General features: G+C 41.0%; 2 protein-coding genes across 2 annotated transcripts; both read left to right on the forward strand.

The window, feature by feature from the left end:
* Positions 1 to 2,227: 2,227 nt before the first annotated feature.
* Positions 2,228 to 5,185, forward strand: LOC113697182 (protein NRT1/ PTR FAMILY 5.6-like). The gene is made up of 4 exons (XM_027216674.2): positions 2,228 to 2,496; positions 3,056 to 3,273; positions 3,475 to 4,022; positions 4,144 to 5,185. Exons 1-4 carry the CDS (start codon positions 2,343 to 2,345, stop codon positions 5,015 to 5,017), a joined length of 1,794 nt encoding a protein of 597 aa, XP_027072475.1. The 5' UTR covers positions 2,228 to 2,342; the 3' UTR covers positions 5,018 to 5,185.
* Positions 5,186 to 6,805: 1,620 nt separating this feature from the next.
* On the forward strand, positions 6,806 to 8,692 carry LOC113697107 (aldehyde oxidase GLOX-like). Its single transcript, XM_027216575.2, has one exon. The coding sequence runs from the start codon at positions 6,905 to 6,907 to the stop codon at positions 8,528 to 8,530; it is 1,626 nt and encodes a 541-aa protein (XP_027072376.1). The 5' UTR covers positions 6,806 to 6,904; the 3' UTR covers positions 8,531 to 8,692.
* The last annotated feature ends 3,630 nt before the right edge of the window (positions 8,693 to 12,322 follow it).

Here is a 12,322-nt window from a genome sequence, read left to right on the forward strand (position 1 = left end):
AATTCAGGCCTAAAATCATTCGAAAGAGTAATAAAGACAAAAGGAGTTCCGCATGCAAATGCTTGTTGCGAATATGATAAACTATATTATTTTTTTTTTCTTCTTTTGGAAATCACTCTGTCTAATACCATGTTCCATTTTGGCCCAAGAAGCTCTGAAAGTCCTTCCCTCTTTGATACGTCTTTTTCGCGGATTATTTATGTGCAATGGTGAATATATGCCTTCTACGCCTAGGAGATTGACCACGGACTGCACGTTGCACTCCTCTTAAAGTATTTTTTTTGTTTCTCCCTTATAATTTCTTGATAAATGACGGTGCATTTTCTATCTTTAGCTTTTTATAGTTGAGGTTGGACATTATTAGTGATTTTTTTTCCCTCTCATCTAACGTCAATCTTTCATGTCTCCACCATCCTTTAATGGCTTTAATTCTTTTCTCGTCCATTTTTTTTTCAGACGATAACTGTTATATAATCTAATATATCTTACACTAATCAGAGGGAACGGATTTGAGGAAATTCAGGAATAACTTGAAGGGGATTGAACCACTGTCGAACTAAAAGAATGCGCTATGCATTCATCCAAATTTTTTTAAGTAAAATCACTTACATATGACCATTAATGGGAGGGAAGGTTGTATCAAACTTTAATCCCGTCTACAAAACACCATTTTTGTGGGTCCCACACGACGTGAAAATCGAGTTACAAGACGTGATCTGAGCCGCACAAAATTTTTTAGCTTCATCCAGGCCATCAACTGCCTGGGACAACCGTCCAGGCCCCTCGTCCAGGTTGTATCAAACTTTAATCCCGTCTACTCCACTTCACCCTTTCTTGTGTGGACTAAGAAAGTACTACTAGCCTTCATAGTCAACGCCTGGGGAACTGGGCAGCACTTTATATGCAATATCGTTTTTGTATTATAATAAAGACATATGAACGCAAAAAGGTTGTAAATTTTTTGCGGAGGGGTCATTTTCCAAAACTAGCGGTTGATATGCACTTCTCATGATGCAACTATGCAAGTATACTTGGACTCTTTGAAGTAGATGGAGCTCTAAGAGAAGTGCAACTAGCTAGACAATGATTGCTCATCGTGAATATGTTCTTCCTCCTAATGCACGCACATTGGTTCTAAGCTTCTTGGCATTTCGGATTAGTTGCTTTGCTGTCACGGAACCAATCGACAAATATCACTACTCTTCTTGTGCCAGATTCTGTTCTTTATCATCTTTCCGAGAAGTAAATTGATTTCACTGGCTGATCAATACAATAATTTACATAAAGATGTTCTTTCATCTTGAATTACTTATGATTATCGTCAATGTCAATAGCTGAGTAAATGAGTTGGGGCAGGAAAAAAAATGTCCACTAGAAGAAAAAAAAAATAGAGGTTAAAATAAACAATGCTATTTGGAAATCCTGTTCCAGGCATCTTCAGAGACTAGCTTAAAAGTTAGCAATATTCGCGCTCATATGAATACTTTGTAATGCGATATTTGATGAGCCCGATTGATTTTCAATTGAATTTGACACAACAATGGAGGTGAAAAGGAACTATATCAGTTATCACCTCCCTTGCTGCCCTGGTATCCCACAAGAACTGCTGCCTCTCACACTTACAGGTCCAAATCTTCTTCGCAAAATAAACAAGAAAGCCATCACCTAACATATCTTTAATACTATGTACTGAAGCTAAGCGGATTGGTTTGTAGTTTTTAAGCTTTACTAGGACCTAGTTGAAGTGTCCTGCATTTATTCATCTACTGTTTTAGGAGGGAGGATAGCTATCGTCGTAACGATCACTACATTTGTCTTAGCTTTGATGATGGAGTAGACTCTAATGATCAATTGGAACATGGATGCCTTTAGGCTTTAGTGGACGGAATGATGCTTTTTTGAGCGTCACATCATTGACAAGACACCTTAATTTCTCCATACCCTTTATCTTTCTTTTTTTTTTTTCAACACTGCAGAGATATCCAGGATCACCCGACTAATCCTACAGTGCCCAGGCAAAGCGGGCTCGACCGATGCCTAGGATGTAAACAATTGGATTGTGGATTGAAATCGAACCTAGGTGGACTTGGAGTAAAGACCCCGTCTCCACCATCCGAACAACCCAGCGCGGGCTTCTCCATACCCTTTATCGATCTCATTTTATTTGAAAAATTTGTCAACAGCAATCAGCATTGAGCTTAAAGATTGAACTGATCCTTCCCTATATATAGAGGTACCAAGCAATCTATTGAGCACCACACTAATAAGCTGTCAGCCCTTCTCTGCTCTCAAATATCCTCTTCCAACTCTTGAGAGTCTTATCAGCCAATTTTTGTTTCGTAATGGACGCAAAAGTAGAGATGGATCCAGTAAAGAAAGGAGAACCAGTAGAAATTGACGAGGAGAAATGGGTTTATGATGCTTCCGTGGATCATAAAGGAAGAGTCCCCTGTCGCGCTACAACAGGCGTCTGGAAGGCCTCGCTCTTTATCATTGGTACGACGTTTAGCCAACTAATTACGTCCATTATTTCTGACTACCCATTCCAAACAGGTCGTTTCTGAGTTTATTTTAGTAACTAGAGATGATTGGAAAAAGATCACTTTTGCATTACAGTAACGATTTTCTTTGCATATCATTGATGCAAGCGTACATAGTTTCTTTGGGAAGCAGAAATATTAATTAAGAGAAGCATGCTTTGGGACTGCACATACTCTCTATGTTTCCATCTTCTGTTCCCCTTAAAAGTCCGCCGGCAGTTCAGTGAGCTTTTCAATACCATAGAGGAAAATTTTAGTGAGCCTCTCCATCCTGAGCTCATGGCATGAAGGCTGGCAACACATGTCTGCACTTTTAATTATGATAGAATACTTGATGTCGCTGAGAAACTTGGGCTCTCATTTAGTGCTTACGAAAAAATGGGAGAGAATTTTTTTTTTTTTCTAAAAAATATAAGAACTGAAAACCTGATTTATAGCAGACAAGTAACTCGATTTCAATATCGTGAGCATGATACTTATATTCTCACAAGGGACTATAATCTTTTGACATGCAGCTGTTGAATTCAGCGAGAGGTTGAGCTATTTTGGAATAGCAACAAGCTTAATCATTTATCTGACTAAAGTGATCCATGAAGATCTCAAAACAGCAGCAAAGGGTGTCAATTATTGGTCTGGGGTAACCACCATGATGCCACTTCTTGGAGGATTCTTAGCTGATGCATACCTGGGCCGTTTCTCCACAGTCCTCATCTCATGCATCATCTATATCATGGTAAACTGCTAGCTTTGAAGTACAGAACAAGAACGCCTGTCTTGATGACAGGAATAACAAAGATATGAAAGGCATAAAGCAGCACTATTATTTACTCAAAAAGATAATAGAGAACTATTAGGATGCTTGTTCTAGCGTTACTGTTTGATCTTATCTCCTAGAAGCAAATTTAGTTTTTTAATTCCATTTTCTCAATGCCAGGGTCTGCTTCTCTTAACGATGTCTAGTACGATCCCTGCTTTGAAACCCTGTGACAATATTGGCATTTGCCTCGGCCCCAGGAAGGTCCATGAAGTGATATTCTTCCTTGGCATCTATTTGATCTCCATCGCAACAGGAGGACACAAGCCATCATTGGAGAGTTTTGGAGCTGACCAGTTTGATGATAATCATCCAGCTGAAAGAAGGCACAAAATGTCATTTTTCAATTGGTGGAACTTTGGTCTCTGCTGTGGACTGTTACTAGCAGTTACTCTTATCGTTTACGTGCAAGAACACGTCAGCTGGGGTATGGCAGATATCATTCTTACAGTGGTGATGGCTTCCACAATTGTGATCTTCTGTGTTGGAAAACCTTTTTATCGCTACCGGCGGCCAAGTGGAAGTCCATTTACACCAATGCTTCAAGTTATCGTTGCAGCAATTTCCAAGAGGAAACTATCATATCCTTCAAATGCTGGTGATTTATACGAGGTTTCCAAATTCGCAGAGACACAGGGAACGCTTTTATGTCACACTCAGAGGCTCAAGTAAGAACTAAACTTGGTCTTAAAATTGAGTATCTATTTTCTGTTTTTATTAATTACCACATTGCGACTCCAAAAAACATGAAATCACCATATATAAAGCTATCGTACATGCACCTTTCAGGTTTCTTGACAAAGCTGCAATTGTTGATGACAAACAAAATTGTTCAGCCAACAAAAAGCAATCTCCATGGAGACTTGCAACTGTAACTAAGGTGGAAGAACTGAAACTAGTAATCAACATGATTCCTATCTGGCTAACAACTTTGCAATTTGGTATTTGCGTGGCACAAGCCTCAACATTCTTCATCAAACAAGGGACAGCACTAAATCGCAAGATCATTGGTGGTTTTCTCATTCCACCAGCGTCAATTTATTGCATTACAGCCGTTGGAATGCTAGTTTCTGTCTCTGTTTACGACAGAATACTGATACCATTCTTAAGAAGGCTAAGAGGGAACGAAAGGGGAATCCAGATTCTGCCCAGGATCGGCATTGGGATGATTTTCTCAATATTGACAATGGTGGTTGCAGCTTTGGTAGAAAGAAAGAGACTGGGTGTTGTGGAAGAAAATCCATCTAAAGCTTCAACATCAATGAGTGTGTTCTGGCTGGTGCCGCAATTTCTAATCATTGGCATTGGAGATGGATTTACTCTCGTAGGCTTGCAAGAGTACTTCTACGACCAAGTCCCGGACTCCATGAGAAGCTTAGGAATTGCGTTTTACCTAAGTGTAATTGGAGTGGCAAACTTCCTAAGCAGTGCTTTGATAACTATGATGGATCGCATAACTGAGAGGACTGGCAAGAGTTGGTTTGGGAAAGATATAAATAGCAGCCACTTGGACTACTTTTATTGGTTGTTGGCAGGCATGACAGCAGTAAACTTGGCTATATATGTGCTTGTTGCACGGCAATATTCTTACAAGAACGTGCAGAGGACAACGGTGGTGGTGGCGGATTGCTACGAGGGTGGAGGAGTCGAAGAAATGGCTTAATACATCCAGATGCTACTAGGTCAGTCACGACAGAGGCGAAACTAAAGTATTCCAATCTCCAGTAGTAACTTCTGATACATCTTATTACTGTATTTGTCGGCTTTCATTTTGTATATATGCTCTATCCGGTTTAAAAAATTAAGTAATTCCAATGAAAATATGGAACCATGTTCTATCGCAAGGTAACAAACAAGATAATCTAAATGACAGCACTACATCAACCGCGAACCCCCTGCAGAATGAATTCTACAAGATGAAGTTTTACCTGTTGAATCATCAGGCGAAACCTCTCTTATCCAATCTCCCTCGCCCTTAACATAGACGCTTTTGGCTTTATTTATCTATTTTTTTTTCAATCGTTTAGTGCACAGTGTTGCATGAGTATGACACGATCATTTGTCCAGTGGACAACAAGTGTTTTGACAAACATCACATGGCGGCCCCCAGCTCTGCAACTTGTAAAGAAGACCCTCACCTTCTCTTCACTCCATTCTTCATCCTTGCCGCCTACAATAAAACCCCAATACGAGTAGCAAGCACAATTGCAGTCAGCATCAAAGCGATAAAATATTCAGAATACTAGAATATACTCTTTTTTTTTTTGGGGAAAACAAATTATGATGCAACTCATCGATAAAGAATATATCCATTCTTCCAAAAGATAATACGGGAAGTACAACAAGCCAAAAAGAACCAGATGTAAAAGAAAGGGTGAACGACCAAAATGGTCACTGAACTATTAAGTATTAAGTATGGTATGATCAAACTTTTTTCGTGGCCACAACAATCACTAAACAAGCAAAGAGGGCCACCAAAGTCATTTTATCAAATTCTATCAATAAAATAATTGGTAAATCATTGAAATTCAATTACCTTTTCCACAAAATGACTTTTGACAATCAGTTGTTTTACTGGTAAAATTTTGCAAAATAACCTCTCTGGCCCCTTTTTACCAGTTTAGTGACCTTTGTGGTCACAAAAATAATTTTTTTGGTAATTGACCCATGTCATACTTAACAGTTTAGTGATCTTATTGGCCATTTACTCTAAAAGAAAACATAGTTTGGCTCACCGGACGGTGACAAACGGTTTTGCTAAGGGCTAGTCATCATAAACTACCGATGATACTACAGTAATTTCAACATCTACAGCACAAATTCCACTCCTTTGTCAATCAGTCACTCTAACCGGAGCATGGAACGTATTTTAATTTGTAAGCTATCTACAGCTGTTGTGTTTAAAAAATAAAGAAAAAGAGTCAGTGTAATGCGGTATCAGTTGCTGCGCTTAATTAGTAGTAAATAGTAATTGGTTTCTCTGAATAAGATAATCTACAAGAGTAAACCTATTAACGGACTAGGTTCGGATCAGAATTAAATATCCTAGACCCATACCCATTTATTCATACTTGTTTAGAATTCGACTTGTACACTCAACGACTCTTACACTTGATCTTCCGGATCCGGATTCGATCGGATTCGAATACGAGCCGAGTATAATCATATCCAAAAATTATATATTGATAAGTATATATATTTTATAATTATTAATATGTATATATAAAATATAATATATATATTTAGTAACTATTAATTCATTTAAATGAGTTCTGATAGGATGCTAGTCAAAATTTAATATTTCGTTTTTGACACACTTAAATAGGTTTGGATTCGTTGAAGTTCCCCGGTGGGCGGTGCAAGTTTTTACCCTTCATAAAGCAAGGCCCTTTTCTGTCTTTTTGGAGTTTCGGTCATCTTCATGGCTTGATGACTTCAACAGTTGCATGTTTTTGGACTTTCATAAACGCGGCCTCAACTCTTCTTCCTTCTTAGTCCCTCCTCATTTGCTCCCAAACAAACAAACAAAAATACTGTACTTAGAAAACAAATGAGCACTACTAGCAGGAATTGGAAGCTTCTTACCTTTATCTTATTCATGTTTATCCGCACGCATGCGGACCTCCCGGGGAGCTGGGAACTCCTCGTCCCGGACGCCGGGATAGCCTCAATGCACACTGCCGTCACCCACACCAACACCGTAATCCTCCTGGACCGAACCAACATCGGCCCGTCCCGCAAGCTCCTTCCCCCCCACCGCTGCCGCCACGACCCCAACGACCCCGTTCTCAAAGTAGACTGTTACGCTCACTCCGCCCTCCTCGACCTCACCACCAACTCCATCCGACCCCTCATGATCCTCACCGACACCTGGTGCTCCTCCGGCCAATTCCTCCCCGATGGCACCCTCCTAAGCACCGGCGGCGACCTCGACGGATTCACGAAAATCCGCAAGTTCACCCCCTGTACCGAAAGTACTCCCAACTCTGCTTCTTCACTCTGTGACTGGCAGGAACTCGAAGATATTCAACTCTCACAAGGCAGATGGTATGCCACCAATCAAATTTTGCCGGACGGCTCCATCATCATCATCGGCGGTAGAGCTTCCCCTAGCGTAGAATTTTATCCACCTAGGAAAACCGGCGCAGTGAATTTCCCCTTCCTTAACGAAGTCGAAGATAATCAAATGGACAACCTTTACCCCTACGTTCACTTACTCCCCAACGGTCATCTTTTCATTTTTGCCAACAATAAGGCCGTAATGTACGACTACAACAGCCACAGCATAGTCAAGAATTATCCGGTTTTGGAGGGGGGCCCGCGGAGCTATCCCTCAGCTGGATCATCGGCGATGCTGGCCTTAGCAGGTGATTATTCATCTGCTACGGTAGTCGTCTGCGGTGGAGCCAAATACGGGGCGTATTTACACAGGACTACAGATTCTCCTGCCAACGGGAGCTGCGGGAGGATAGAGGCGACGCGGCCCGACCCGGTTTGGGAGATGGAGGACATGCCTTTCGCGAGAATTATGGGTGACATGGTGGTCTTACCCACTGGCGATGTCGTCATCATCAATGGGGCTCAGGCAGGGACCCAAGGCTTCGAGTTGGCCTCCAATCCCTGCTTAAACCCGGTTCTTTATAGACCGGATCAACCGGTTGGGCTCCGGTTTATGACTTTGAACCCGGGTGTTGTGCCTAGGATGTACCATTCCACAGCCAACTTGTTGCCTGACGGGAGAATTTTGATCGCCGGGAGTAACCCGCATTACTTTTACAACTTTAAAAGAGCGTTTCCAACGGAGCTGAGGATTGAATCTTTCTCGCCGGAATATCTATCGGCGGATAAGGCTAATCTTCGACCGGTATTTGTGGAATTGCCGGAGAAGGTAGCTTACGGAGCAGCCTTCGACGCTGTAGTGACGGTGGAGCTGCCGGTGGTGGGAGTGGTGGAGGTGAATATGGCGAGTGCACCATTCGCGACGCACTCTTTTTCACAGGGGCAGAGGCTTGTGAAGCTGTCGGTGACCAGCGCGATACCTGAGGGACCCGGAAGATACAGGATTGGGTGTATGGCTCCGCCTGACGGTCGGGTGGCGCCGCCTGGATATTATATGGTGTTTGCCGTTAATCAAGGGGTCCCAAGTATAGCGCAGTGGGTCCATCTAGCATCCTGAAAATTATGGGATATCTTTTTTTATGGGTTAAAATTTATCAGTTGTTTTGGTCCATTTCGTTCTATATCGAGGAGTTTTACAGGCATCGTACGTATTAATTCACAGTTAAATGTATAAAACGAGATATCAATACTTAAATGGTGAATTTAAATTGTTGAATAATGTGGCCAGAACGGATTGGATTACAATCATAGTCATAGGTACGATATTCGAAAGGTCTTATGGAGGGTTCTGAGTTGCTCCTGGAAATGAAATTGTCAATACATGACAAAATATTTAAAAGGCTATTTTATACTTTTCTACTAATGTACACCTCTTTTTGCTAGATAAGGTAATAAATGGAAGATAGTTCATTCGTTATGTTTTAGTCAGTTCTTTCCCTCTTGTTTTGCTTCTTTTCTTTATTTCCTCTATTTCATTTCAATAGTCTTTTAATTTTCAATTCTAAGATCACAAATACCCTTCCTCGATTCACTAATGATAGATGGTAGTGCGAAAAGTTGCTACTCAATTTCTTTTTTTTTTTTTCCTGAAAAGGACCAAAAAGTCTAGGCCCAACGCTGGGAATCTTTTCCACGTTGGCTTTTGCACTTGCTTATTAGGATGAAGGGCACGTGTGGCGTGCATGGCTTTGTAGCTGTTGCTCTTATCCATGATGCCAACTAACTATATTATAATTGAACTTCAGTCGTCCATTCCAAGTCATTATCAGTCGAATTATGTAACTACCGTTATGCCAAGCCTGAAGTTTTCAATTACTTTTTTGTTTGAAATCAACATGCAGTCATTTTTTATGATTTTGATCAAATCTTATTTTTTTAGAGACAAAAATGATTATGAATTGAGTAATTTATTTAATTACAAATGAGATTTAACATTTTTGTCCTGAAAAAAATTATCATATATTAGTCACATGATGAATTTAGGGTCAAAATGGTCAAAAGATAAGTTGGAACTAAAATTTATTTGGCGAAATGTGAATGACATTTTGAACGATTTTACTTTCAAAAAAACACACCATTATGGGAAATGGAGCAGACTTCTACAGGTATATACACTTGAGAAATGTTAACTTGGATGTCCGGGATGATATTCTTCTCTAGCAAATTCTTGGCTTGCAATTCTGGGCGCTGAAGTGCGTGCAAGCTAGAATGACTGATTCGAATATATAATTGTGCTAGTTCTTTCTGTGTTGTTAAGGGTTGGATAAAATTGAAGCTAACATAATTGGCTGACTTTAATGAGCGTAGAATCGAAGTGAAAATAAGGAGGAAAGGGAGAAGATAAACGTGCTATCATGCTGTACTCGGAGTACTACTTTCTGCCCGATAAATGATGCTCAACGGTTGACAGACACTAGGACCAACTCGAATTGATCAAGGTGGCTTTGCGTTCAACCCATTTTTCTCTTTTGCCCTTTTTGGTAGAGGAATAGCAGACTGCTTTATGCAATCTGCATCTCCACTAATTATTGATTCCTTTCGCTTCACTCTTTGTTTAAGTATAGTTCCTGAATTCCAATCAGTAAATGTGGTTGCGTTTGCTGAATCATGATCCAGGTCGAGTGATTTGAGAATTTCTTGTAGCTCCCCTCCTTTTGGGAACTTAATAACGTCAGATAGACTTTTTACAGTTATACTACTAGGAAAAGACTTGAATTACAGTCTCTAACTCTGTTTTTAGTTACGGACATATCCTGGCCGCACATACAATTTGGTGGACTATGAATACTCTTAAAAACAGTAGTGTGTTTAGTGATTGTATCGATAGAAAAGATATGTATAGGTAACTCAGGATTCTCATTGCATGGTGGGTTTAGATGGATGGGGTGAAATTATAAATCCCAATCAACATAATTGCATCTAGAGTTACCGAAATTCTTGCCATGGATTCACTTGAGAACAGTGCTCCTGATAAGTGGATATGGGTCTATCTGTCTTTGGTGGAACAGAACGCTACTATTGCAGGGAGTAGAGAAACAAAAGCAATGTTTCATACCAAAACCTTGATGCCAGTTCAATCATGGATGAGGAGGTGATTTTTGGGGGGCGGTTGAACCAGCCGAAATCAGCCTCTTCTGAAGTGAGCTGTATCTGTGTGTCCGAAGTGAATAGCGGGGCTTCTCCCCTGGGATCACTCCGATGCTCAAGTTAGTATGGGAGCGAGAGAAAAGCAGTTGTATTGTCAAATGAACAGTATGCTTACTTGCGAAATGTACAGGAGGGGTATTTATAGAGGGGGATTAGATGTCAGGACGGAGGGTTCATGCTGGTGGGACCCATGTCCTGACATTACGGCTCTGTTCCCTGCTAGGAGGCCTGACTCTGACATAGTAGCCGCCTGGGTTGGATGACGGGGGTCCCTGCTAGGAGGCCTGAAAAGCACTGGTCCTGGGTGTTGTCAGGGGTGTTGACATCATCAGCGTTTAGCCGAGGTGGTAGCCTGGGGTGCAGAGGTCATCCAAGTAGGAGATCATGGACCGAGCCGAGCTCAGGATCCGGATCGGGGAACGGCTGTGTTCGTGTAGGAAACGAAACGAGGTTACCTCGGCCACAAGGTACTGCCGAGGTGAGCACCCTCAATGGACTATGGAAATAATACTGCAAACGGTTTTTTTTCCCCCCAAAAATGTAGGAAACTTTCAAGAAATGATAAAACAGAACAAGGTCGAACAATTTGGATATATCTAGGATTCTGGGATACGAATTAGAGGGTATCTTTTAGGAAGGGTACAAGTGTAAGAGAATCAGAGTGGATGACCTCAAATTAAATGGTGGAAGAATTGAAATAAAATATCATCCAACGTGCGAGGTAGAGGGATTGAGGGTAGCCAAGCCATTGTGTGATGATTGATTGAAGCCACTGAATCTGGGACTGTATTATGATGGATTAGATGGATATTCTGATAAAATTTTCTTTTAACAACTCAATTACTAATCTCTTCGGCATGTAGAAGACCAAAGGGAGTTGAGGCTTCAGGAGGAAGAACAGGCATGGGTCATTCTGTATTTAATAATGAAACTATAGTGCACTTTCTATGATTGTGAAAAAAACCAGAGCAACAGGTTGCCGTGACTCGAACTCTTCGTGTGAACAGTATCCCGCCTAAGAATTGGTGGCAAGGCCTCAAGCTAATTACCAAAATCAAACTTTGTTCAACAACACTTAATGAAAATTAATGGTGCAAACTATTAGGCCTCTTGATGGGTGTTTGTGTCCTCATTGAGCTTCCGCATTTTGAGAATCTACAATTAGGCCTCTTGATGTGTTTCCCTCACTTCGTACCAAAGAGAAGGTTAACAAGAGAAAAAAGGGGAAAAGAAAAGAACAGAAATGCCTCAGCGCTGTATCGAACAAGATCAAGATTCAAGCGGAGGAAGTAAATTGTCCTTGGCACACAAATATTGTTAACAGGCAGCCAGCCCATTCCATTGTTTCTGTGGGTAAAACAAAGGCAACAGCTTCAGCCCAATAACCACTAGGAGGAGCTAGACAATTTTGGCATTTACTGAGGTCCAAGATCAAATTCAGCTTGGAAGAACACCTCAGTCAAGTCACATGAGATTCATGATTCTGATTTCTGACTCTACCATATTTAATTTCCACGAATGTCAAGTGAAGGCAAGATCAACGAGGGCCACTGGCTGCTGGCCAGTGAAGTTGTCTCGCCTGCTATACTTTGTAAAGTTAAAATATCAGGCAGAGTCAGTGGTGTTTCAGGTGCGTCGTAGAGGTAGAACGCAAAAAATTATCGATACTATAATTTCTATTTTAAACCTACTTCTACTATAC

Source organism: Coffea arabica, chromosome 6e (genome assembly GCF_036785885.1).
Source record: "Coffea arabica cultivar ET-39 chromosome 6e, Coffea Arabica ET-39 HiFi, whole genome shotgun sequence".
Lineage (NCBI taxonomy): Eukaryota > Viridiplantae > Streptophyta > Magnoliopsida > Gentianales > Rubiaceae > Coffea > Coffea arabica.